Source organism: Tribolium madens, unplaced genomic scaffold (assembly GCF_015345945.1).
Source record: "Tribolium madens isolate multiple individuals breed KSU strain unplaced genomic scaffold, Tmad_KSU_1.1 Scaffold_96;HRSCAF=242;Tcas5.2_LG5, whole genome shotgun sequence".
Lineage (NCBI taxonomy): Eukaryota > Metazoa > Arthropoda > Insecta > Coleoptera > Tenebrionidae > Tribolium > Tribolium madens.
The window spans coordinates 2,167,160-2,194,315 of record NW_025401068.1 but is presented as its reverse complement, the minus strand read 5'-3'; the positions used below and the strand labels follow the sequence as shown (position 1 = coordinate 2,194,315).

The following is a 27,156-nucleotide window of genomic DNA, read 5'->3' as shown; positions in this document are numbered from 1 at the left end:
CCATGCATTTGTAGAGAGTTTTAGATCATGCAGTGGTTATATCGCATGGTAGACTACTTCTAGTATAGTCTTTCAATGAGAGAATGGTTGAGTCTTTCATTGAAGGAAATGTAGGTGAGTATCAACAGGGTGGCGCGACGGTCTTTAATTAGTACGATTGTAAACAGATGGAAAAACAGATCTGAGAGGGTGGCGTGTGTGTTGCAGGTGGCCTGGGATCCCCCCGGCCATACGGCAGGGAACACCACCCCCATCCCTATCCCCCGATTCCTCCCAACCCCCACCAACACCCCATGATGTACCAACAAGACTCCTCCCAGTACTGTTATGATCAGACGGGTTTACAGTTAGCCTACAATGGCGCAGACAGGGGTCGAGCGCCCCCACACCTCCAAGCCGGTAAGTTGGCGGCGGCATAATAGGGGCACTCTCAACACCTTCCACGGCAAATCTCTAGAACCCTCTTCGTGTTGTTCCTTCGTTTTATTTCCAAACGATAATTTGAAACTGTTCTGGAGATTTATTCGGTCATTTCACAAGCACTCATCGGCACATCGCCCTGTGTCTAACACTCATTACATTACATGTGCTCGCCTCATGGCTGTGCTAAAAATCCACTGGGGTAATATCGTCCTTTACCGTTATCCTTGTCGACCCTTATTACCTTACATGTATCGCCATGTCTTCATTGATATGTGTTGTTGTTTTCCATGCTGTGCTGTTTTTATGTTGCTTTTAATGTGTGTTTATGTGCTTTTTATGTTTTATTTTTTGTTTTTTTTTGCCAGTTTTTTGATAGTGCCGCTGATGAAACAAACCGCTTATATTGTCGATCATCATTATTAGACGTAGATGTGTTTCTAAACAGCGATTGCAAGGTCCTTGATATTTTTGGTAGACTTGTGATTTATTTTTCAATATTTCCCTCTTGCGAAAATATAAAATTGTGCTTTTATTATACTGTTTTTGGGGAGCCTTTTTAAATGGAACACTCCTTTATTTATGTTGATAACATAGGCCGACATGATTTTTGGAGTTTAAAATGTTGTTATTTTTTACTAATTTGTTGGCGCCGATTACAAATCCACCACTCGGTTTATTGTATCACTTCAGGTTTTCAAAAAAAAATCTACACTACAAAAAATTGAAGTAAGAAGAATTTTTTTTAAAAATTAAAGAAAGGCTGTATCTCATCGTAAAATGGTCGTATATAGATTTTAAAATAAAACATTTTGAAACTTTATAATTTTCTAGTTTTGAGATCTTTTGGCAATTTTTTTTCTGTGCAACGGTTAACACGCAATCCTATGTACGAGCTCGAGAAAAAAATCTAATTTTTTTCTTGTTGTATTTTATACACGCACGTGGGGATTTTTTTTTAGTTAAGTCAATGCATAAGTCGGATAGCATGTTCGTTCAGCTTTAATATGCTTTTTTCATATTCTACTATTTACGTCAATTTGTCGCTGTTTCAGCAACCAATGACCATACAGAGAATATAAGGGTAGTTTCAAAAACTAAAATGTGTCTTGCAAGATCTTTTTATGATTTTTGGAAAAACATTTTTTTTATCCTCAATATTGATTTAAAGGAAAGAGAAAAACTTTTTGCGTTGTTTTAGTAAATCTACCGCGTATTCACTAACATTGATGGGCAGACTAATGTTTTTAAAGCTTAGTGTATCTCCCATATCCCTGTTAATTTTTAAATCGATCCATTGAAGCGTTTTCTCGGACCAAATGAGTAAAGTTTTACAAAAGAATTTAAAAACAAAACAATTTTTTTAAGCTTTTTTACAATTCTTCATGAGTTACTAGTTAAATTTAAAAAAAAAAATCGAAAAAAATAAAAAAAATATATTTTTGATTTTTTTTTTCAAAAATTGATCAGTATTGTTTCATGAATTTTTTTTACAAATTAAAAAAAATCATTAACATTTTTTTTTAATTTATCTTTTCATATTGATTACTGTTGTAATGAAGTTTACTGCTCCTAAAATTGATGAGATACCTGCTAAATGTAGTCTAAAAATTGCTAGGTCTACGGAAGATCCTCCATGAGCAACAAAAATTAAGCAGTATTGTTTCTGGATAGTTTTTACAATTAAAAAAAATAAATAAAATAATTTTGTTACATGTTCCAAAAAAATTTGTTAATTTATTTTTATTTTTAGCAGACTTTTATGAATCAATCCATAAAAAATACTCTCAGGCGTAATTATTTTAACAAACGCAAAAGATATCACTTGCAATAAGTGTAATATAAATGTTTGAAATTGATATTTCTCTTGAGAATGTTTGAAAAAAATATATTTTAACTAACTATTTGATTTAATTTTCAAAAAATTATACTAAACTTGTTTTTAATTTTGTGGAAAAATTAAATGTGACTTTTGAATTCAGGACAAAAAGAAAAAAAGAAGCAGCTTTTAAAATTGAAACACCTCTCAGAAATTTTATTATTTATGTGTCGACCTGTGTAATCGTAATTAATAAGCTATGACAGTTTCAAAAACAGATTTATAAGATGCCAGTTAGGGAACAATTTTGATTTTTCGCATGAATGGGATAACCTGTACCGAGTATGTCAAAAATCGGCTCGCCTACCAAAAATTGTGTCATGATAAGTTGCGAGTTAACGTCGTATCAATTAATGAATGATAATTTCTAGTATGTATGTCATGCACGTTAGCACGTTATTATCATTGATGTTTTAAATAACGACCACGCTTTGTTTTTGGTGGAATTGAAAATCAATTTAACATTGCGTGGTTTGATGTCAACGTTGGGGTAAAACGTGAAATTACAAGTGATATGTATCAGGTGTGTCCGCGAGTGGCCCCACATCGGAATTCGTCCGGCAAGAGTTACGTGCGGTGGTCGGTGCCAGAACTGGGCAAGCCCAGACAGCCCCAAATAGGACTCAGTCTCAATTACTCAACCAGCAACAAGTTGATCTCGAAGCCTTAGGAATTACGTTCGAAATGCCCACGTCTGGTAGGTTTTTCAAATTTTTTGCATGTGGAATAAATTATCGAGTCTCGAAAATTATCAGATATTTTTTGTACATTATCTTCATTTAGCTTGTTTACTAACGCCAAATCAATTAACTGTAAATACTGAAAACGTGTCTAATGGAAACTTATTGTGGGTGGTCGGTTTCTTGTGTTTACTTACTACTAACTGTTTTGTTCGTTTTGACAACGCTTTGTAGTATATTCAAGGATTAAAAATGAAAAAATAAACATGTGTATGATACTAGTTGAAAGCGAACAAGAGCGATTTAAATGTTGATTTAATTTATTACTTTGTCAAATCAATATTTCATGAAAATCTGTGTGACCTATAAAATATCTATACAGAGTGCGGCAGAACTCGCGCCCTAGCGAAAAATTTTAAGTAAGATAAGATACCAGCAACATGGAAAAAATATTTAAGAAATTCTCTGTCAAAAAATTTTGACATGTATTTTTTGACATTTGACATTTTTTATGCCTATTTGATGATACTGATGATCTTGTATATATTTTATTACAATTATTTAGTAAAGGTAAAAAAATTGCCAATAAAAGCCATAAATAACATTAAACAGGGTTACAATTTAAGATACAGCTTACTTGTTTCTTTTCTAATAGCCTGTAGCAAAAAAACTTGGAAAATTATTTTTTCAACAGAAGTAAATAGACTCAAAGTGCAAAATTTAAACTCTCATAACTTTGAAATTTTTATAGATATTTTTTTTTTTACATTTTTTCCGTGTTCCTGTATCTTATATGGCATTTTTCTCAGAGTTCTGGCGCACTCTGTATGTGTTCTAGGTATATTCACGTTTCAAGTTAACTCCATTTTTACTTTTTGCAATAATGTAGTGAAAATAAAATTTTTGATTAATATAAATTATTAAAAGTTGGACTTTTGTTCACACCAATCAATTATTATCTTGATACAGAGATCTGCAAATTTCTTTTATGTTTGTCGCAAGTTATAAGACGGAGTCAAAAATTGTAGTTTCGTTTTATTTATTTGGACAAAAGTTTTGTATAAACAGATATCAAAAAATATTATGTAAGGAAGATACACCCCTGAAAAGGGGCACTTTTTTAATGTTTTTTTTTTTTTCAATATTTCAAAATAGATAAAATTACAAAATTTGGTACAACCAATAACCTTTATAAACCTAAATGAATTCAAAGATCAAATGTTGAAATTTCTAATTAGGCGCGTACTAAACTGGGAGGGTATAGGGTAAAAAGAATTTAATTTTAAATTTTAATTGTCTCAAACATAAATTTTAAGTTGATTTTACTCAAAAACGGTAAGTTGTATCGAAAAAAGGCAAGAGATCTATTTTTTGTAAGGAAGTATGAAATTTAGGATTTCGTTACTGAAAGTGTCAAAAAACTACAGTCATGTAGGGTACTTTTTACCTTGTTCCTTCCAGTTTCGGACGCCCGTGATTAATAATAATTTTGCCATTTTTTTTTAATTCGTTTAGGTTATCAGCTGTACCAATTTTGTAATTTTATCTAAAACAGTTTCGGAAATATTCGAAAGAAAAAACTCATTAAAAATGCACCTCTTTCAGGAGGTGTAGCTCTCTTACATAGTATTCTTCTATATCGAAAACTTTTGTCTAAAAATTAAAAATTTTATCACATGTTTAAAGTTAACAATAAAAACGGAACACTCTGTATAATTAAATAACTTCAAATACATTTTCAATTAAAATGACTTTGTAATTAAGTTGGCAACACCGAATTATTGGTGATAAGTTGATAACGAATATGAATGACAATTGACTATAACTGTGACGTTTGAATTTGATTTGTTATCAACTTAACTTACTCTCAAAGTCATAAGACACTTCAATCAGAAATTTATGGGAAAGTAAGGTATTACATACAGTGATAAACTGATAAACAAGAAAAATTGAAGAAATTTGTCAATTAAATTTTAATTAACTTTTTAAATAGAATTTAATTTTTTACAACCTGTTCTTACTTTTTCTAGCCTTCTAATAATCAAAATTATTTTTTTTATACCAAAAAATTTAATTAAACCTCGAATGCAGTTTTTTTCTAGTAACAATACCTATTATGTCTTTTTAAGTGTTTTTTCGTGTTACTTTAACATGAAATGTTTTTCAACTAGACTGTTCTTTTATACAAGGTGATTCATGAGGAATAATGAGCCTGACCAAATTCTCGATGCAACCACCATTAGTTTTCGGAAGTTATTTTGCGACAACTGTAATGTTGGTTGCATCGAGAATTTGGTCAGGCTCATTATTACTCGTGAATCACCCTGTATTACATATCTTTAGTATGATATTGTCTTTTTATTAAAAAATAGTAGTTGCCTAAAATTTTCGACTATTTTTGCAAGTAACATTGTTTAATGTAGGGTTTTTAAGTCGGGTTTATTTTATATTTTTCGTCGTAATAGCCATTATAAACATAAACAACGCTCCAGTGCCGACTTACTTGACTGGAAACAGATAAGCATTCAAGTGCATTTTCATTACACACAGTTAGCACATAAATATTTGGTTGTCCATTCAAACATTTGCTTAAATCGTGAATTTTCTTACCACTTTTTTAAATTCTTTTGTCTATATTCCTTCTTAACTTGTAAACTATAGGCAGCTTTGAAATTCATGCATGAAGTGATGTTGAATTTTTACTAACACTTTTTCAAAAAATAAAACAAATCAGGCAATTTTTATTAATTGGAACTTTGTGAATGATTGATAATAAATTGTGTTTATATCTTTTACAAAGATCTTAAAAAGGTTGTTGTTGATTTGATTTATGAATCCTTACTCTTTTTAGGAATACAGTTCGTGCAAAAATCACAGATGCAAGTGACGAGGCCTTAAAAATTGTGTTCATTCTAAATGAGTAAAAAATAAATCTTCGTTAGGTAGTTTATTTTGAATAAATAAATGGATAAAGTTTTCTTTGCTTTTATTATCCCTAAACTAACAACCACTTAAACTTTTGCTTTAACCGATTCGACCTGTGATTTTCGCAAGAGAAAAATTTCCGTACAAAAAATATTTGATAGTTCCCGATGGGCCCCCATTTTTGTACAGTTATGTTAAGGACGTTAACACATCCTTGTGTGAAACATACAGGGAAGTGGTGTTCTTGCATAAATCTCGCTCTTTGTGCCATACATACCATTTCCCTGTATTATACTCCCCCTCCATGTGTGTTTTTGTACTACTAAACATATATAAGGGGCAGTGAGTACTTGCGTCGCTTTGGATTGACTAGACAAAGTATGGAATTGAAGTGTGGCATCCAAGGCGGCAAAGGTACTCCTGCAGGGAGTGCGTACAATGACATCATTGTTGCGTGCAGGTGCGAGTGATAGCCCGAAACTTTGGGGTACGATTGGTTCAGATGTGGGCTCAATGTCTCCGCAGCCAGCGACCTCCAGGGTAAGCCAAGCAAGCAATGACCTTTCCTTTGACACGCTTGTCCCGCTTGCTCTGTTACTAACCGCTTGCATGTCGAATAGCGTCCTGGGCCCTCGTAGAAATGTGTGTGTTTCTACATGGGGTCCTTTTCTTTCGATTTGAGTCGAATGTGGGTTGATTGTTGGTTGATTACAGAGTACTATGGAGGAGGCGCGGCCAGGTGATCACGGTAACAAGTCGTCGTCGCTGCTGCAGAAGCTGCTGTCCGAGTGACCACCGCGTGTACATAATAGAGATATATACTACTAGGTACCTCATCGGTTCAGTACCGCAGGCTGTAATTTAGACAGGTTAGCTGTATCAAGTGCATTACTACGTTGCTTGTTCGTTTCGTTAGGGTAGTGCGGAGCGAGGGAAGGCGCAGAGGGCTTGAGTGCAATTGTAAATAAATAGGAGGACTTTGTTTATATTTATATATACAATATTATATATAAATAACAATTATACATAATTATATTTTATTATTGGACTTGTTTAAATTTTTGATTATGATTACGTAATTGAGCGGCGGCTGTGCTGCAGCACCTACCCTGCTGTTATTCATTATTTTGGATGTGTTTAGTGTTGTCTTCCTTTCAGTGAGTGTTCAAGCTACGCATTACCAAAAAACATAAAAAAAGATAAAAGTGAATTTTAAAATAATAACATAGTAACTGTTAATATTTTATACATAATTTAAAATACGTTATTTGGAGAGCTCGTTTTGTTGGACATTGTGATAGGCATCCAAGCCATGTTACTGTTGCTAGGGACGTTCCTAGACCTTATTAGTAATAGCATTCATACTTGATTATTGTCAATTACACCCCGCCACTAAATTAAAAGAAATGAACAAATTGACAGACAAAACATTATTTAATTACACAGATATTTTTTGTACATTACTGGAGTTTTGAAATATATCTATATATATTAAAATAAAAGTATAATTTCTATGTGCATTTTATTTGTTTTCCTCGTTTAATAAATTACACGACAATGTGTGTACATTTATTGTTCATTGCACTTCCCTTCAACTCTAAACTCCCATTGGTCCTATTTTCAACACAACATTCGTAGTAGAAATATACACTTACTGTTCGCTCATAATTTCTCTTCTATTCATCAACAAAAAAATTATGGTATACTTGATTGAGTAAATAAATGATTTAACATTTAGTAAATTTTATCTAAAAATTCTAAGTACCAATTTTTTCGATTTGTATGCATTTGATAGTCGTAAAGATTTTGAACTTGAATATCGCTTATAGTAAAAGATTTTAGGTACCAGTAATAATGTGCTCATTAGTTCGATTTTGATATTAAAATGAAAATCACTGATCAGTATTTATTAATTTTTTCATGGTAAAAGACTAGAAATTATTAATATAATAATAATTTGCTCAGTATAAAAGTCCACAGTAAAAAGATAGTATATACACAGTATCTAACGCCAATTTGCGCAGTAAAAATAAACGTTCAGTAATTTTAATCAAAACAAGTAAAATAACATTTAGGGAACCTATTTAGGTACTTACTTTCAGTCTTGGTTATATAACAATGTATGGTCCCTGCGCAAGAATATTCTTTACTATTGGTATTTAGTATTTTACTGAAAAATTGCAATAAATTTAACGCCTTTTTCTGTTATTAAAAAATTGGGTGTTTCGTTTCTGAAGTTTTATGCAACCAACAAAACAGAGTGTTTCACAACGTTCGGCGTTACTGCACATGCGCATTACTTATTTACTTGACAAATGCAAAAAAAGTAAGGTTACATTTTTGGAAAAAGTAATAAATGCAGAAAAATGTTAATTTCTTTACGAAATGACCACAAAGAACACTTGAGCCTTTTAACGAACCAATCAGTGCAAGGTATGTGAATTAAGTTTTTGCATTTTTGATTACTCATTTTTTTTCAGTGCTGATTGATTTTTGCAAACTAGCAATAGATTTCCTCCAAAACGGCCCCAACTTGAAATTTTACGCAGCTGCAGCTGAAAAATTATCAGTAGAAGTGGATGCAGTACAAAATTGTGTGTACGGTTTGGTCAATTTGCTTCTACTGAGTTGTAAACATAAGGTGCAAAATTATCTCTAGTTTCCACCAGGCATTAATTTTGTTTTCAGTTAAGTGAAGCCGATTTTAGAGATTCAATTTTGACTCTAGGGTTCTCTCCTGAACAAGAAAACATCCTCCACAAATTTTACGAATCAAAAAAGGCGGAAATAACGCAAATTTTAAATAAACTCACCGTCAATGAACCCCATTATGATAATTTAGAGTGGAGGTTTGAAGTTCAGGTACTAATTAATTTTGTATAAAGTTGGTATAGTCATTGCAAGATTCTAGGTGTCTAGTAGAAGTCTACATCATCAAGTTGTGCCCTTGATAACTCTAGATTTAGCTTTAAAAACATTAAAAGATGATGGTAGTGGATACCACAAAGAGCATCATTTGCTACAAACTGACGTCACTAATTTGCAACACATTGCACACGAGTTAGAAAAGGCACTCAATGAATCAAGAAGTAGACACTCAAGGAAAATACAACGAACTTTAGATAACAAAGTTTAATTCTTTTGTAAGTGAAATAACACAACCTTTCACCAAATATTTTTTAAATAAAAAGTCTTATAAAAAGTTGATAAATAATCAAAAGATCATCTCATTTATCTTTCTTTTGCTGACCACCACCCAAAACTTTTCTCCTCAATGTCCACATATGCATGTATAATTTCGGAAACACTGAAAATGAAAAATTAAATGTTGACAAACAACCTGAAAAGTGACATACATGGGATGTAAAGGAACATTAAACCCCAAAGAACTTTCTGATAGTCGAACGTGAAATTCAGTGCGTTTGGCATTTCAATTGTAAAAATCTTCTTCTCTCCTACTTCTTTCTGTGCAGCATAGATGCACAAAAGCTCGCCAGTTACTCCAATTGGATAGAGAATAATAAATGTTGTATATCTAAAATGGTAAAGAATAAAATTAGAGCCTAAAAACATTAAAGCAAGGACAAAGCGTTACTTTAAAGTGTTTTTAATTAAAAAAACAAACCGTTTTGAAGACATTTTACTTAGCAAGTCTAAATATTGATTACGACATTAATAATTACTGCATAGTGATAAAGGTGATTCTATTTTAATTGTTTAGCTTGCAATTTCATGTAACATCATTGAAAACAAATGTTTTTAATTTTTTGCGTGCATGGTTTACATCTACATACATCAAAGGTAAATAATTGAACGCAAAAACTAAACTGTTATTCCCAACACACTGCAACTTTTATCAGTAACAGCAGGCGTTTGTGTTCACAACCGGAAAACATATTGTTTGAAAACAAATCTTACCTCAGCCACGTCACAATATGTGGTACACCCCCAGTTAAATTTAAAGTGTAATTTCCATATCGGATTATTTCTGTTATGGACCATGCAGCAAGGGCTAAATGTAGACCAATTGTCTCTCGACCTGCTTTCGTTGCTAAAATTACTCCACAAACTACAATCACTCTTGAAGCAACTTGCATGGCAGTAATAAGGGGGTTTGATGGTACTATGCGAATTAGGGTGTGCACCACTTCTAAAACGGCCGCGTTTTGAAAAATAATTAGGGACCATTTTACCATGTCATAGAGAGACTGGGTTTTTGAAGACGATAAATGATAATTAACGAGGAGGTATAAAATGTAGGACCACCTGAAACAAACGCAAGTTTGAAGGATAATTTACCACATAAAAATTCTTATTGTAATTGAAAAAAAAAAGTTGAGCAGAATTCAATCAAAGGAAATAATCGGCTGATGGGTTAAAGTTCAAACAGGTATGTTTACATCGGAATAAATTTATGAATCGACAAAATTTTAATACACAATAGGCTGAATCACATAAGACACATAAGTGGAAAGTTCAACAAAAAAATTAAATAAAAATTACGATCCTCAAACGTTTCCGTTTTAATAACATATTTTTTAATTAAAAAAACAGGCTTATTACAATGAAGACCGATAAATAAACGTCTTTTATTAATTAATTATGATTGTCTGATTAGTTTTTGTGTACATTTAATTATTTTACAAAAAAAATATTCCAATTTGTTAATGGAACATTTTTGAAATTAATGAGATACTTAAAACTACATTAACTCATTTTTAAGCACTTACCCTATAGTTTCTATGAAATTATATCCAATTAAATACGTTTTAGCTATGCCAGAAATTTCTTTTTTTGGTTTATTTGATGGTTTTGCATTAGCCATTTTTCAAAAGCAGTTACTACAAAATCTGTCTACTGGAGTAAAAATGTAACGGGTATACAAACTACTAACGCTATCGAATGACCCCCAAAAGTTGTATCACCGACGAGGTGCCCCCACTTTTTCTTTAACGATCCAAAGGTAAAGGACATCCAGTTTTAAACCATCTCTAGATATAGGCAATCAATTTTAACACACTATGAATTATTGAGTTTCATAAAACCGCAGAATTTACACTAATTTAGGCCAATTTATTAGGGATCATTTATTTCTAATTCTATAAAATTATAAGATTTATAATAATTTGTAAACCTGAAAAGAGGTTATGTTTGAAAACGTCAACAAAACGTCATCTTAACAGAAAATTAACATAACCAAACTTTTACATAAAGTTCCAAATCGTGTTAAATAATTTTTAAAAGGATGTCTTTATTCCGTAAACCGAAAAAGACAATCCAGCGCCGCGTGTTCACCGAAAACGATGATGAAGAAGACGAACCCATGGAAGTGGAGGAGCAGCCTCCTCAAGACCGCGAACACAAGAAGAAAGAGAGCAAATCCAAACACAAACCGAAACAGCCCCTTCTCAGCTTTGAAACAGAGGAGGAAGGTGAAGTATTCCAAGTGAAAAAATCGTCGCACAGCAAAAAAGTCATGAAAATGTTTGAAAAAGAACGCCAAAAGAAAAAAGAGACAAAGCCCGAAAAGGAGATCAAATCCAAAGTTAAGACAGAGATTGTAACCGATGATTTAGTCCTAGTAGTAAACCACAAATCGGCCCCACCTTTGATTTTGAGCGGCCGTGATGCGTTATGTGCTGGTAAAGACGACTTATCTGATGAGGATGAAGCCCCAACCACCCACAAATTTTCAAAACCGGATAATTTTAAGAAGGTTTTAGAGTCGGGGGCGATCCCTGATGCAGCTATGATTCATGCTGCTCGAAAACGTCGCCAACGAGCGCGGGAAATGGGGGATTACATCCCAGTGGAGGAAGAAGAGCCTGAAGATAAGGGAAGATTAATGAGGGAAGATGATAATGATGGGAGCGACGATGAGAGGATTGACATGGATGTGAATTTGGCATTGAGAGACCAAGAACGAAGACGGGAACAGTTTTTAGCGGCGCAAGAGTCGGATCAAGAAGTGGACGAGTGGGAGCACCAGCAGATCAGGAAGGGGGTCACAGGGGCCTCTGCCCTGACCTCTGAACTCTTATACACCGAATACCAACCCGAAATTACAACAGTGACAGCCCCCACACAAGCTATCGATCCGGGAATCCCCCGGACTCCACAAATGATCGCAGATAAACTACGAGAACACTACCAATCCGTGTGCGAGTCACGCGAGAATAACATCAAGAAATTGCAACAGAATCAGCAAGATATTGAGCAAATTAGCAAGGAATTGGATGAGTTGAAAACGAAAGCACCGGTCGCAGCTGAAAGATTCAAGTTTTATCAAGAGCTTCGAGGGTACATCACCGATTTGGTTGAGTGTCTTGATGAGAAAGTCGGGGTGATTGCGAGTTTGGAACAGAGGGCTATGGACCAATTGGCCAAACGCTCGGAATGGTTGATTGAACGACGAAGACAAGATGTGCGAGACCAAGCCGAGGAAGCTACGAATAAAGCCGGAATGAAGAAAGTTACAGAAGATGAAGAGAAGATCAGGAGGGCCGCTGAGAGGGAGGGTAGACGGACTAGGAGACGCAGGGCGAGGGAAATAGGGGGGCAACCAAAACACGTTGAAGGCATGTCAAGCGATGATGAAATCTCCCAACAAGACATGCTCAATTTTGACAAAGAACGCGAGCAACTCGAGGGCGAAATCCAGGAGGTTTTCGAGGACGTGGTGGAGGACTACTCCTCTGTTGCGAATATTCTGATCAAGTTTGAGGAGTGGCGAGAGACCGATTTGGCGGCATACAACGAGGCTTATGCCACTTTGTGTCTCCCTAAAGTCGTGAGCCCCCTCGTGAGGCTCGATTTGATCTTTTGGGACCCTTTGAACGACTCTTTGGACATAGAAAGGCTCGAATGGTACCGAACCTTGGCCTTGTATGGGTTACACGATGACGAGAGTGAGGCCACTCTTGCCCAAGATCCCGATATTAACCTCCTGCCAACTATAGTCGAGAAAATAATTATTCCAAAATTGACACAGTTGGTGGACCGGTGTTGGGACCCTTTGTCCAGTTCCCAGACTTTGAAACTGGTCGGAATTATCACTCGCTACGTTCGCAAGTTTCCAACTTTAGGCCCGGCGAGTAAAGCGTTGAATAATTTATTCAACGCGATTTTGCACAAAATGAAGTGTGCCCTTGAACATGATGTTTTTATTCCGCTCACGCCGAAATTGATTGAAAGCAAGTCGCCCTTTTTTCAAAGACAGTTTGCTAGCGGGTTGAAATTGTTGAAGAATATTACGAGTTGGCAAGGTGTGCTCAACGATAATACACTCAAAGAATTGGCGTTGAATTCATTATTGAATAGATATTTGCTGAGTGCTGTAAAGTTTTGTTTATTGACTGATGCGGTGTCTAAAGTTAGTTTAATTAGTTTGATTTTGCCAAGGATTTGGTTACAGAGTAACACTGCGGAATTAAAAATGTTTAGTTCGAGTGTGTTGAATCTGTCCCAGCAGTTGGATAAAAATAATCCTCTGCATTTGGAAAGTATTGATATTTTAAATAATATTCTTAAAACATTGCGCACCTAAATGTATAATAGTGTGATAATAAAATGAAATTTTGATGAAGATTTTTCTTTGAATAGTATTGTGGGTGTCTTTGAATCCTACACCCAGTCTCATTTAATTAAAAACTGTTTTTACTCATGAGACTGCAAACATGGCTTCGTTTGTTTTACTCTTCGCTTGCATTTATTTTAATACAGGTCAGTATTAAACAAAAGTAAATAAAAAAAATAATGTACGAAATATTTCAGTCACCGTTCAAAAAAACTGGATATTTAGAAGAAACCGAACATTCCGAATTAAACAAAATTGCTTTGTTTGGTAAATTTTTTAGCAATGTTATAAATAATGCCATTATGTTCACTATGGTACAATTACAAATGTACAGAAAAATTTTCATCGAGTATGATGTTGCAAGTTTTGAAAATTTTAGTATTTTAACGGACATTTTTAATTACGGCTATGAAATGCAAGACAATTTTTGGAACATTATTTATATTTGTTATTTTTAGTTAAAGTTTACTTCTAAATAAAATATCATTTTTTTATTGTAACGTTAATGGCGCGCACTTTTGAATTAAAAAAAAAACATTTAACGTCACATGCACAGATTACCCGTTTACAACCAGCAGATAATCTGTGTCACATGACTCCAAATTAAATAAATCATTTACAATTTTTAGATGCATTTTATTTATTTGTAATTTGTTGGTATAACAAAATAATATCAAAATCATGGAAAATCGACTAATTTAATAAAATTCATAAGAATTAAATTCTTTTTTTCGAAGTGATTTTTGTGCCGGTATGTTGGCAGCAAAATTCTCTAACGGTTTTTGTTTTGTTCAACTTGAATTTAAATGCCCGTTTTCTTGTTGGTGTTCTTGTTGTTTTGAAAAAACGACTCCAGTGATTATTATTCTATTTATTCCTAATACGAAAAGGTAAATTGTATAAATATTTGAAGGCAATAAAACGATTTATTTTCTAGAACAATGGGTGGTCAAGAAAGCAAAATTGAACAACCTTCAAATCAGGAGGAAGACCACCAAGAGGATTCTCAAAATGTGAGCACGCCGTCTACTCCGATTCTAACACCTTTGGATCCGAGATCACCGAGTGCTAATATTGCCAGAACACCTCTAGAAGTGAGAGAAATCCACCTAATATTATATGTTGATTGCACAATGTTTCTAGCTAATTCTGAGGGGTGAAACTATTGAAAACTCGCCAAACATAATCGAAAATGCAACTCAGGACACCAACGAAACTGTAAATCTAGTCCTAGGAATTGATCCGCGGTCCCCAACTGTCGAATTTAATAGAACTCCCATAATTGTGGGGGCTGTCACAAAGGAGAAACAACCAAAATTATTGAAAAACAAAAATTTAGATAACGTCCGCAAGTTTGAGATTCAAACAACACCTAAGGCAGTTGAAAAAAAATCGATTATTGTTCCACCTAAACTTCTGAGCACTAGTCCAGTTTCATTAGTTACCAATTATAACAAGAGAAAGTCTGTTGTGGGGCTTCTTGAAACTAATATTGATTTTACAGAGACTGACTTGGACAGTGTCCAAGCTAAGGCTAACTTAAATGCAAGCTTGCCAGTTGAGATACCTGAAGACTTGCCCTCCAACAAGTTAAAAAGTCAAATGGAGAATTTACAAGTGGACTCCACAAACAACTGGATTCCTGATAAGTTAAACGAAGAAGCAGAACCGAAAGAACTTGATGAAAAACTTACAGAAGAAAAAGAAATTAATGTCACAGCTCAAGTGAAAGATTTTGATAAAAAACTTACAAACTTGATTTATGAAGATGAGAATGAGGATGACAACAAACTCACTCCGAGACTGGCTAAAGTCAGGGAAAATAATCGCACGCCTCTGAGTGTCAGAAATGGTAATGAAGTCAATAAAAAGGCGGCAAGTAAATTAAGAGTCAGTGATAAACCAAGGAAGTCTGAGAGTAGAATTCCAGTTTTAAAGGATAATCCGAGAAGAATTGGCGTTCAATGTGAAAATACTCCTCCAATGAACATGCATTCTAAAACCCCACATTGGGATGCAGACAAGACCTTGATTATTTAATTGGTTTTGTGTTCTCACATTTGTTCAACTTTAATAAGAATTGTGCTACTTTTTTGTAAGTTATTTTACTATTAGCTAAGTTATGTGAATATTTTTATGTCGATTTAAACAAGTGTTACTTGAAATGTTGTTTTATTAAACCTTTTTCAAACCAAGTTGAACAAATTTAAATGTTTTATAGTTTTTTCTGTATTGGCAAGCTTGATTAGCTAGGTTTTTTTTTGTATCTGTCACTTGTCACCTGTGCTTGTCACAATGCAAACAAAAACATTCGATTTTTGTAAAAACTATGTTTGAAACCATGAGAAGAAAAGTGAGCAAGCTAAAATATTACAAAACTTCAATTTTGATGGTTTTCTCATTTTTGTTCGGTTGTATGTTAACAATAAACCTAACCCCCATCGACAAGACTTGTAAAATTGAAGATTCAGATAGGGAATACAACATCATGAGAAACTCAAAGTTAAAAAATCCGGACCTCATTATTTTAATTCTCTCAGCCCCCAGAAATATGGACAGGCGAAATGTGATTCGCCAAACTTGGCTTCAACTCGTGGATACGAACCCTGAAGATGAGGAGAATATTAAATTTAAAATGAAACATTACTTTGTCATTGGAAGTTTAGGTTTGTCTGTTGATGATATTTTACATTTAAGTACTGAACAATCTCAGTTTAGTGATATTTTAATTCTTCCTATGTATGATAGTTACCAGAATCTTACAATGAAAGTGTTGAAAAGTTTTGAGTGGTTGGATGAGCAATTTGACTATGGATTGGGGTTCAGATATGTCCTCAAGTGTGACGATGATAGTTTTGTGCGGCTTGATAAACTATCAACAGAGATTGCAAATGTGGAACTAATTTATCTCAAATCTGATTTGAAATACGTCAAATCATTGGCTGAAAATGATGCGTCCCCATTTATTCGGTCAAACGTGCAAATAAACAAAGATGGCACCAAAAACGAATTGGAGTTGTACTGGGGTTACTTCCATGGGAGCGCCAAAGTAAAAACTGCAGGGAAGTGGAAGGAACCCAACTGGATATCTTGTGATAGATATGTACCTTATGCCCTTGGAGGAGGGTATATTTTATCAAGAAAACTTATATCATTTATTGCTCAGAATCGAGATAATTTTAGGTATTTCTTTTAAAAATAAGAAATAGAGAATTTATTTGTAATTTCAGACAGTATAACTCTGAAGATGTGAGTGTAGGGAGTTGGTTGGCCCCTGTCACAAATATTTTGAGACTCCATGACATAAGATTTGATACTGAGTGGACTTCAAGAGGTTGCCAAAACTTCTACTTGATCACTCATAACATAACAAAGGAAGAAATGCAGAAAATGTACGATAACATCATCACAACTAATAATTTATGTAGTGCAACCAGTATAAAAAGACGCCATTATTTTTATAACTGGGCTGTGCCCCCTAGTCAGTGTTGTAACCTCAAAGAGAAAGAAAAAACTTAAAATTGTATTTATTTACGTTCATGCATTTTTACAATAAACTCATCAATCATCATCTGATTGCGAGTCCTTCTTGTCATCAGCCACTTCAGGTTGTTTGTAATGCCTATACTCAGGTTTCAATTCCCACATATTTTTATGAGGATTCTTCAAATTGTAATTACACACTTCCTTGAGGATTTCTTTTAAATACGTAATTGGTTGTTTAGTAATCTTTACTAAATCCCTAATATTGTAATATTGATGCTTTTCAAATGCGGCGAATAACATTTCCAAAACGGCGTCTTTATCATCACGAGCCTTTTTACCTTCAGCTTTCTTTCTCTCCATGTACTCAATCTAAAAAAAAACAATTAAAATTCATTACAAGTTCACTTAACGTGTTTACATTATTTTTGTGATCTGAGACTGGTTTATAAGATGTAACAACTCTATCAAGTTGTTTAACTTTTCGCGTCGGTAATGACGCTTTTCTGATTGATTCCAATTTAAGTTTCATGTAGCAGTTATCGGCATAGGGCCTGCATTCAAGTTTTTGGACAATTTTGCCCTCCATGTATAACTTTTCAGTTTCAGGCACAACAGCATCGGTTTGTGTGGCTATAATTTACGGTTAATTTTGATCCAATTATCCAATTAATTTCGCCTTACGTATCACATGCGAAAACACTCCTAAAGTCTGCTGTGTTACTTTTGAAACGTCCAAACGGTGGTCCTTCGGAATACTTTCCTCTCCTGGTTCATTCAAATTTAAAATTGCTGAAGACAACGTTAATGAGACTTGTGGGGGTGTTCCATTCCTTTGAAAATCCAAATAAAGTCACGTTTTAATGGTTTGAGTCTTACTTTGTAATTTTTAATTTGCCAACTTCCATATCACTGGGGGCTTTCTCCCATCTGTTTGCCACGTATTTTGGAACTTTAACCAACCACACGCCACGGGTTGCGTTAGACAAGTCTAAGTCTCTATCAATATGCGAATCTTTAGACATTTTCGGTTTAAATTAAAAACTGACAATTAAAACATAAAATATTTATTACAGGTTATGTTTGTTTGAACGTAGCTGTCATCAGTGTCATCTGTTAATTGACAGACCTTGTAAGGGTTTATTTTAAATTTTGGCGGTAACTAATAAAAACCTTTTGTTTTTTCCGAAAACGACCGTAAAATTTACAAAATAGTCTATAAAAAAGTACTTTTCAGAACTCATACGTTATTTAAAATTGACCGTAAGGACAAAATATTCAGTAAATTTTGCACGTGTGTAATGTTGGTTGCATACCATTAAAAAAAGTTTTGTATTTACTATAAGTTGTTTTTTTTTATACTTACATACATCTTCCTTGGCCATTATTTCTGAAAACAGACTTCATATTTGTGATTTACAAAACTTGTGTCTTGTTTTACATACAAATTTACAAATCACTATTATTATTTTTACAAAAAGTAAAAATTTGAGTAATTAAAACTGCTTTATTTCAGCCTAAAATTAGGATTCAAGCAATTATTTTTTATAAAATACATTAATTTCGAATTAATTCTGTATTAAAATCGACCAAAATTTAATTAAAAATAGCTCAAATTGCTTTATTTCTGCCTAAAATTAAAATTAAAGCAATTATTTTAATAAAAAACATTAATTTTGAATTAATTCTGTAATAAAATCGAGCAAAATTGGATTGAAAATAGCTCAAATTGTTTTTAAAAAAACATTAGTGTGTTGAAATATTTTGATTCAGGTTAATTTCCGGCTTAAAATAAAGCGAAACCGCTAAAATTCGGATTAAAGAAATTATTTTTACAAAATACATTAATTTCGAATTAATTCTGTATTAAAATCGAGAAAAATTGAATTGAAAATAGCTCAAATTGATTTATTTTAGAAGAAAACTCTTATTCAAGCTAGTATTTTGTTGAAATACTTTGATCCAGTTTGATTCCCGGCCTAAGATTGAGGAAAATTGATTGAAAATATCACAAATTGCTTTATTTCAGCCTAAAATTAAGATTGAAGCAATTATTTTTATAAAATACATTAATTTCGAAATAATTCTGTATTGAAATCGAGCAAAATTGGATTGAAAATAGCTCAAATTGCTTTATTTTGGAAGAAAACTCTTATTGAATCCAGTATTTGGTTGAAATACTTTGATTCAGGTTGATTCCCAACTTAAAATTGAGCCAAATCGATTGAACATATCACAAATTGCTTTATTTCAGCCTAAAATTAAGATAGAAGCAATTATTTTATACAATACATTAATTTATAATTAATTCTGTATTAAAATCGAACAAAATTGGATTGAAAATAACTCAAATTCCTTTATTTTGGAAGAAAACTCTTATTGAAGTCAGTATTTGGTTGAAAAATACTTTTTCAAATAATTGCTTTATTTCAGCCTAAAATTAAGATAGAAGCAATTATTTTATACAATACATTAATTTATAATTAATTCTCTATTAAAATCGAACAAAATTGGATTGAAAATAGCTCAAATTGCTTTATTTTGGAAGAAAACTCTTTTTGAAGTCAGTTTGGTTGAAAAATACTTTGATTGAGGTGGTTGATTCCCAACTTCAAATTGAGCCAAATCACATGAATTAACTAAATAAATTAATTAAATAGTAAAATTAGTCTTTTGTTTATAAAAAATATTCATTAAAGTAACATAGTAATTATGAAATCGCGTAGTGTTGTTACGCAAGTGTCATTTTTGAAAGTTGTTCAGAAATTTGCAAAATGATCCCGGATTATGGGAGTATGTCCCATGGAATGTTTCGCTATCCCGACGTGGCAACGTCACAAATGGGATCTCATGTTACGATCCTGAAACCGAGGGATATTGTCGTAATGTGATTAATTTTTCTAAAACATCGATAATTTTTAAAACACTTTGTAGCCCAGCCCGTCCGATGTTTTTTCCACAGCTGCTTCCTTCTTCGTATAACAAAGTTTTCTCAATTATTTATAAATAAGTAAACACAATTTTGCAGAGCGCGAACGATAATGAAGCAAATTGGAAACGAAGAGCGAAATTCTTTTTCCGAATTTTGAGTTTTTGTTTAGGCCCAGCTAATATATGGAGGTTTCCACAACAGTCGTTTATTTACGGAAATGGTATCAATACACTCATAATTTTTGCACTTTATTTCAATTTTTAGCAACATACATGTATTTGTATATTGTGTACAGTTGGATAATTGGAGTGTCATTGCTAGTTTTTGAAGTTAGTCTCAGTCAGTATTTTATGAAAGGTTTTGCTAAACTTTTCACCCTTTGCCCCATTATGGAAGGTGTTTAAATCTTCGTTAACTATCTTTCTCTTATCAATTAACTGTTTCAGGAATAACACTTTCGATGGCATTTTATTGCATAATAGCGACTTTTTTGTACAGTATGATTTGCGTATACTCTTTAGTATACGTTTTTACCGGATTTTATAACAAAATGCCTCATTCGTACTGTTCAGACCCTATAAAAATGTACGGTTGTAAAACCAACTATACCAACTTCACTCACTCTCCCGAATTTATTTTCTTTTAGTAAGGAATTTAAACAAAATTGCTCAATTTTAAATTTTATTTTTTAGCAATTATGTTGAAAGGTATATGGACGCAGACGCACATTACTATAATTGGCGGAACGCAGTACTTCTCGTTTTTATTTGGTTAATAATTTTAATTGTCACTTGGTTCAGTATTCTGCGACATCATTGGGTGCCAACTTAACTTAATTATTCTTCCTCTCAAAAATGCATTTTCAGGTTGTAATAATACACAGCCTTTCAATTATTTTGGTGCTAATATACGCCACCACTGTTGGTTTAATAATGGATTCAAAGGATGGAAATTTTACAGGTCTGAGTCGAATGTTTATTCCAACAACGAATGATATCCTCCAGATCCGTGTAAAAATCAATTTTGAGTATTTACAATTTTTGAAATACTTTTCCAGACTTGGATTTATCCATTGGAACAAAGTGTTGTAAGTCTTGGTGTAGGAGCAGGTCCTTTGATTACAATATGGTCTATTTCTAAACTGAAATACTGGTCACCTTGTGACACTCTAATGATAAATGTGGTCACTTTCATTTGCACTTTATTGTCAGGGATTATTTTCTTCAGTTCTGCAGGAATTTTAGTTGGTCAAAACAAAAAAACATTACCGGAAAAACACGAAGGTGTAACATTGTAAATTTGTAAAGAAATTTGAACACATTTTTTAGAACTTCACGTTCATGTTTTATACACGCCTCTATTCAATATGTTGGGTAAAGGTGCGAGTAACTTTACTGTGGTTATTTACTACCTTGTGTTATTTTGTAGCTGTTTATACTCTTTGGTAAGTAAAGCGACACGAAATATTATAATTCATAGTCTTTCAGCTAGAATATGTCCAAATTTTGCTTCTGTACATAAGTAGTTATGTTCTAATCGATAAAAGAAGACGTAAAATAGTTATAATAATGACTTGTTCCTTTCTGTGCATTTGTTCGACTCTTGTTGGTGATTTCAAGGTAAAAAATATTTTAACATTTTTTTTTTATTTTTTGATTATTTGTAGTGGGGTTTTGCTATTATTATGTCAATTAATAAAAACTTTATTGCAACCGCTTTACTTATAATTCTCACTTTTGAACTGTTATCAGTGTCATATTTTTATGGTTTTCGAAATTTTTGCGACGATATTGAATTTATGTTAGGATTTGTTCCTAATTATTTTTTTCAGATTACGTGGTTGTTGTTACCAGCAGTGTTTTCTGTAAGTGGACTTTTTTGATTAAGCCAGTGGCGTAACTATCAAGGGGGCCCTTAGCATCAATAATAAATTGTTAAAAAACAGTTTTAAAATGTGTTATTGTTATTAACAATTTTATAAAATTGATGATGTGTTTGTAATTAACGACGAAAAGAATTCAACAAAATATTACAATGTCGAGATTCTATTCCAATTAAAAGAATTAAGTACCCTAAAAGTATCTTAACGATTCTTAAAAAATAAAACTGTATGTTGTGGATTATTATTAACGCAAACATACCTAAATACGTAGCGAAAAATGTTGATTTATGTATTTAATTTTGAAACTTGGAAACAAAAAGAATGCAAAAATTGTACATTTTACGTAAAAAACAGTACAAACACTGTACAGCGTGTGTCAGAACTCGCGCCTTAGAGAAAAAAATCAAGTAAGATAAATACCAGGAAAATGGAAAAAATTCTATCTGTCAAAAAATTTGGACATTTATTTTTTGAAATTTGACTTTTTTATGTCTATTTAATGACACTGATGATCTTGTTGTTTAAGTTATTTTTATAATTATTTAGTAAAAGTACAAATTTTTGTCAATAAAAGCCACAAATAACAATAAATTTAGGATACAGCTTTCTTTTCTAATAGCCTGTAGCAAAAGAACTTGGAAAATTCTTTTTCCAACAGAAATAAATAGAGTCAAAGTGCAAAATCTAAACTCTCATAAATTCGAAATTTTATAGATAGAATTTTTTTAACATTTTTTCCATGTTCCTGGTATCTTACTTTACATTCTCTAGGACGCGAGTTCTGACGCACCCTGTATTTCTTCACAAAAAATAAAAAAATAAAAAAGACTAAATATCTATAACTTTTTTACTAAGGGCTCATTTTCACACTGTTACGCCACTGAATTGAGCACTCGTGCATTGACATTGTTTCCAGGTATTTTCAGCCGCCTCTCTTTACCTAAAATTCCAAGAGATCGAAAATAACCACGACATAATAATCCTATCTTTAATAATTTTGTTTATTATTTTGCCAGTGATTCTAATTGCAATGATTAAATGCATAGTTGGAATAAGAGAAATGGTATAATTCAAATGATTTTTTTGTACCTTATTTTGTTTTTTAGGGTATAAGAAGAGTGTTAAATCCTCGAAGGAATGAATCAGATTGGGAGAATGACTCTGTTCAATTATCACCCACAACTTCAATATTCGCAATTCATCAAGATTCTCTTCGCAATTACCGTACTGAATATCCATCAAGTCAAAATTTTTCCATCTCAGAACCGGAAAATTTAAACTTTAGGAACAAACAAAACAAATCAATTCAATTTTAATTCAATAAAGTTCGTTTTACGAAAGTCTCTTTTACAAATTTCATGCAAGTCACCATTCGAGGACTCCCGAAAAAACCACACACGTGTTTAAAACCCTCCTTTTAAATCGCATTTAAGACGTTTTTAAGAAGAGTTCAAAATACATATTGTGATACGCGTGACCTGACATTTTTCCTTCATGATTGATGATTGAAAAATCATTCACAAATCCAGGTGCATTTTTTCACTTCCTTGCAATTTCAGTCGCGTGGTTAACAATATGGCCATTTCCTAATCAAACTATCCCCTATTAAAGCGAAAAAAGGGCGGTTTACGCGTGCTTAGCACGTTCTCACTGGGGATGCTAATAATAAAAAAACGCAGGGTGCATTTTACGTGTGTTATATACTTCTAGATTTACATAGGGGTGTTGCACATACAATGGCCTAAACGAAGGGGATTTTTTTTCCTAGGGCTATTTTTAAAAGCTGTGGGGATTTTTTGCAAGGGCACGTGTAATCTTGACATGAGGTGGATGTTTTTTGGACGATTTTTTCAGGGTTTAACAGGTAAATGGTTTTTTTATGCCTGTTTCAGGTGCCTGCAGGTTGATGTTTTTTTAGTGTTTCTGGATTTAATTTGGTTATTGTTTGAAAAAAATTGAAATACGGTTCTTCGAAGTCATGATTATGAAATAACAACGGAATTCGGCTTTTTTCTCGTCTTGGCGGTAAGTCACATTCAGTCTTTTGGTAACAATAATGGACCGAATAACCCTAAGTAGCCGTGTGCAGGCCACCACCTGCCGTTTTACTGACCGCTGTCTGTGGTAAAAAATGAAGAAGTGTGCCTGGAACAGCTTCTGGTTACTGGAACCTTGAGTAATTTAAAGAATTAATTTTTTTGTCTGTTTAAAACTTAATATAACAAATAATTGAATCATTGTATTTTTATTTAAGTGAAATTGTGAACAATTTTTTTATTTTAAACAATTCTGGTTAGTTTACCCAGAGGAAAAAAAATACTAAAATAGAACTTTACAACTTGTTTGAGGCGACAAAAAAGAGTCATGTTGTGACAAATTTTATATCATTTTGTTCGTCTCAGTGAGACAAATCAAATGCACTAAAAAAATTTCAAAAAGTCCACACACTTTGAACTAAATAATTTTTTGATGAATTTAAAATACTTTAACTTTAAAAAGTTATTACTCAATAACTATGAGGCCGATTTCCTTCAAATAAAGACCATTTTAAAGGGATGGCCTTGCTCTTTAGAATGATATGAAATTTGAAATTGAATATTGGCAAACTTTTCTTCGAACAGTGTTCGAAGAAGTTCGAAGTAAATTGAAGTAATCTAAGAAAAACCCTACGAGTATTTTTTTTTCTTTGTCACCATCGTGTAGAGCATCTTTTTATTAATTAGAATCCAAATTTTTAAAATAATATACCGAGTAGTTTTTAAGATGTGATTTTTTGAAGTTAAGGTTTGCTAATCAAGCATTGCGCCATATAGGAGAAATGCATGTTAATCTTATTAAACATTACATTTTTATAAAAGTATTTGTTGTAATACTCTTCCTTTGCTTAAAAATGGTCAATTCTCTGTTCTAATTAGAATAAACAAAAACTGTTTCTTTACTTAAAACAAATAAAGAGTACCTGCGTACAAATTAAAGCAAATAAAGAGTTTTTTTGTTGTAAAAATGACCACTGATCATTGAGCAAAGAGGATCTAGAAGTTTAAGCCACGAGTCTTAAATATAAGGGCAAATCTTTTTCATATCAAATCACTTTCCATTCAGATTTCGACTTGTTCACTTTGTTCTAGCTTTCTGAACATTTTTTTGAAAATGTTCTCAGCAAATGCTTTCTCATCACTTTCGAGTGATGTTAAATGCAATAAGTCAGTTGCTTCGTGTGCAACTGTTATCACAACAACTACTACTTACAAGCTAACTGAAGCTAATCCTAGAATATACCAACAAAATAAATCAGGTGACTTATTGCATTTAACATCACTCGAAAGTGATAAGAAAGCATTTACTTAGAACATTTTCAAAAAAAGTTCAGAAAGCTAGAACAAAGTGAACAAGTCGAAATCTGAATGGAAAGTGATTTGATTTGAAAAAGATTTGCCTTTATATTTAAGGCTCGTGCCTTAAACTTCTAGATCCTCTTTGCTCAATGATCAGTGGTCATTTTTACAAGAAAAAAAAACTCTTTATTTGCTTTAATTAGTAGGCAGGTACTCTTTATTGGTTATAAGTAAATAAATAGTTTTTGTTTATTCTAATTAGAACAAAGAAGGTGCAATTGACCATTTTTAAGCAAAAGAAGAGTCTCAAAACAAATACTTTTATAAAAATGCAATTTTAAGTAAGATTTTAACATGCATTTCTCCTATATGGAGCAATGCTTGATTAGCAAACCTTAATTTCAAAAAATCATATCTTGAAAACTACTTGGTATATTCTTTCGAAAATTTGGATTACAACTAATGAAGAGATGCTCTACACGATGGTAATGATGAAAAAAAATACTCGTAGGGTTTTTCTTAGATTATTTCGATTTACTTCGAACTTCTTCGAACACTGTTCGAAGAAAAGTTTGCCAATATTCAATTTCAAATTTCATATCATCCTAAAGGGCAAAAGCCATCCCTTTAGAATGGTCCTTATTTGTAGGAAATCGGCTTAATAGTTATTGAGTAATGTTTTTTAAAGTTAAAGTATTTTAAATTCATTTAAATTAGAAAAAAATTATTTAGTTTAAAGTGTGTGGACTTTTTAATTTTTTTTAGTGCATTTGATTTGTCTCACTGAGACGAACAAAATGATTTAAAATTTGTCAAGTTGTCACGACATGACTTTTTTTTGTCGCCCTGTGTATTTATACATCAGTAGAATTGTGTGGTCAACGTGTTTTTTAGATTTATCTTGATGTTTATGGTTCAGCTGTTTAGAATGCTTTTAGGATGGACAATTGACAAAATCAGATAAGTGCGGATGAAATCTTTCCAGCAATTTGTAAAAACTGTTTATTCGGAGACATGTATAGAATTGATTGGACAAAAAATTCGAAGATAAGGTCGTCAGGATAGTGGAAGCAAGTTTTCGGTTTAAAAACATAGATTCAATTTAGTGTAAAAAAATAAGTTGCAATAATTGTGCATTCTAAATTGAAAAATAGATTTATTATTAAGTGATGTATAAATATGGAACACAGGCAGCCACACATTTTTTACATGAGCCCAACCTTCGCTTTTTAACAAAAGAGATTGAAACGAAGCTAAACCTACCACTTTGAATAGATTCGGTTCTATTGAAATTTCGCTTTTTTCTCGGTTTCAAAAATGTGCATCGACTACTTCAGTGAGTGGTCAAATCTTTTCATTGATGGTTCAGGCAAGTACTTATTGCTGCATACCAGAAGATTAAGGGCAGTCTCACCATTGAGTGGCGTTTTCCTTTCAAAAAACCTTTTTCAATGTTTCTTTTTCTCAATATTTGCAATCATTTGGTCGTTGCATTTTTGGTTTTTTGAGCTTTTTGGTGGATAATTATTTTAGTAGAGGAAGTGGAATTTTGCGGCCATATTTACGCACGGGACCACTGTCCACATATCACGAGACTCAGGGTCCAGCACCTGGCTAGGGCCGCACATGTGCCATACAAAAGGACCTAAATCGTGACAGCCCGACGATTGTCACTGATATTTTATTTATTAGTCTATAGAACACGAGCGGACGTTTGCATTCGTTTTATATCGATGGAGATCAAAATTTGTTAAAAATAAGCGTAAAAAAGGACAAAGAACAAGATCAAAAGATATGGCACGAAGTCTGAAAACTGAATTTGGAAGTACGAAACCACCATTTTTATTTTTTCATAAGAATTCTAATATTTTTTTATATAAATCAATTTCAACAAATTCACTAAAAAATAAAAGGGAGACGAATAATGTAATTCGTATTTTTTCACTTTTCTTTCTTTGTTTTAAATAAACAAAAATACTCTCTTTTAAAAATTAGTGGAGAAAGCTATTTAGATTAAAAATGAGTTTAACATTTATACAAAATG

At 32.7% G+C, this 27,156-nt stretch overlaps 8 protein-coding genes across 19 annotated transcripts in view; 6 read left to right on the top strand and 2 right to left on the bottom strand.

Moving 5' to 3' along the window:
* Positions 1-7,418, top strand: part of LOC123012454 (nuclear receptor coactivator 1) — an 87,030-nt gene extending 79,612 nt beyond the window's left edge. For 9 of the 12 annotated variants that reach the window (XM_044410384.1, XM_044410380.1, XM_044410379.1 and 6 more), the window contains 4 exons: positions 208-399; positions 2,823-2,996; positions 6,365-6,444; positions 6,619-7,418. In XM_044410384.1, the coding sequence (XP_044266319.1) occupies positions 208-399; positions 2,823-2,996; positions 6,365-6,444; positions 6,619-6,696 (524 nt within the window). In that variant the 3' untranslated portion in view covers positions 6,697-7,418. The remainder of the gene's footprint in view (positions 1-207; positions 400-2,822; positions 2,997-6,364; positions 6,445-6,618) is intronic. The other 3 variants (XM_044410387.1, XM_044410386.1, XM_044410388.1) reach the window with 3 other exon arrangements.
* Positions 7,419-8,182: 764 nt separating this feature from the next.
* LOC123012504 (COMM domain-containing protein 2) lies at positions 8,183-9,136 on the top strand. Its single transcript, XM_044410463.1, has 4 exons — positions 8,183-8,337; positions 8,385-8,545; positions 8,593-8,766; positions 8,816-9,136. Exons 1-4 carry the CDS (start codon positions 8,271-8,273, stop codon positions 9,038-9,040), a joined length of 627 nt encoding a protein of 208 aa, XP_044266398.1. The 5' UTR covers positions 8,183-8,270; the 3' UTR covers positions 9,041-9,136.
* LOC123012500 (very-long-chain (3R)-3-hydroxyacyl-CoA dehydratase hpo-8) lies at positions 9,022-11,070 on the bottom strand. The gene is made up of 5 exons (XM_044410460.1): positions 10,799-11,070; positions 10,635-10,745; positions 9,823-10,170; positions 9,261-9,439; positions 9,022-9,211 (listed from the first exon to the last, which is right to left on the bottom strand). Exons 2-5 carry the CDS (start codon positions 10,727-10,729, stop codon positions 9,132-9,134), a joined length of 702 nt encoding a protein of 233 aa, XP_044266395.1. The 5' UTR covers positions 10,730-10,745; positions 10,799-11,070; the 3' UTR covers positions 9,022-9,131.
* On the top strand, positions 10,811-14,077 carry LOC123012458 (PAX3- and PAX7-binding protein 1). Its single transcript, XM_044410391.1, has 2 exons — positions 10,811-13,626; positions 13,678-14,077. Exon 1 carries the CDS (start codon positions 11,150-11,152, stop codon positions 13,448-13,450), a length of 2,301 nt encoding a protein of 766 aa, XP_044266326.1. The 5' UTR covers positions 10,811-11,149; the 3' UTR covers positions 13,451-13,626; positions 13,678-14,077.
* Positions 14,078-14,216: 139 nt separating this feature from the next.
* LOC123012481 (cell division cycle-associated protein 3-like) lies at positions 14,217-15,645 on the top strand. Its single transcript, XM_044410434.1, has 3 exons — positions 14,217-14,370; positions 14,418-14,574; positions 14,624-15,645. The coding sequence occupies exons 1-3, from the start codon at positions 14,234-14,236 to the stop codon at positions 15,518-15,520; spliced, it is 1,191 nt and encodes a 396-aa protein (XP_044266369.1). The 5' UTR covers positions 14,217-14,233; the 3' UTR covers positions 15,521-15,645.
* Positions 15,646-15,746: 101 nt separating this feature from the next.
* LOC123012482 (beta-1,3-galactosyltransferase 6) lies at positions 15,747-17,051 on the top strand. The gene is made up of 2 exons (XM_044410435.1): positions 15,747-16,663; positions 16,711-17,051. The coding sequence occupies exons 1-2, from the start codon at positions 15,810-15,812 to the stop codon at positions 16,997-16,999; spliced, it is 1,143 nt and encodes a 380-aa protein (XP_044266370.1). The 5' UTR covers positions 15,747-15,809; the 3' UTR covers positions 17,000-17,051.
* Positions 16,991-18,065, bottom strand: LOC123012494 (general transcription factor IIF subunit 2). Its single transcript, XM_044410453.1, has 4 exons — positions 17,843-18,065; positions 17,648-17,796; positions 17,385-17,596; positions 16,991-17,335 (listed from the first exon to the last, which is right to left on the bottom strand). Exons 1-4 carry the CDS (start codon positions 17,986-17,988, stop codon positions 17,042-17,044), a joined length of 801 nt encoding a protein of 266 aa, XP_044266388.1. The 5' UTR covers positions 17,989-18,065; the 3' UTR covers positions 16,991-17,041.
* A 1,645-nt stretch (positions 18,066-19,710) lies between these two features.
* On the top strand, positions 19,711-23,526 carry LOC123012465 (sodium-dependent noradrenaline transporter-like). The gene is made up of 13 exons (XM_044410404.1): positions 19,711-19,845; positions 19,898-19,939; positions 19,992-20,115; positions 20,160-20,291; positions 20,342-20,540; positions 20,588-20,714; positions 20,762-20,905; positions 20,953-21,178; positions 21,224-21,339; positions 21,383-21,514; positions 21,562-21,759; positions 22,694-22,840; positions 22,884-23,526. The coding sequence occupies exons 1-13, from the start codon at positions 19,738-19,740 to the stop codon at positions 23,091-23,093; spliced, it is 1,905 nt and encodes a 634-aa protein (XP_044266339.1). The 5' UTR covers positions 19,711-19,737; the 3' UTR covers positions 23,094-23,526.
* Positions 23,527-27,156: the final 3,630 nt, after the last annotated feature.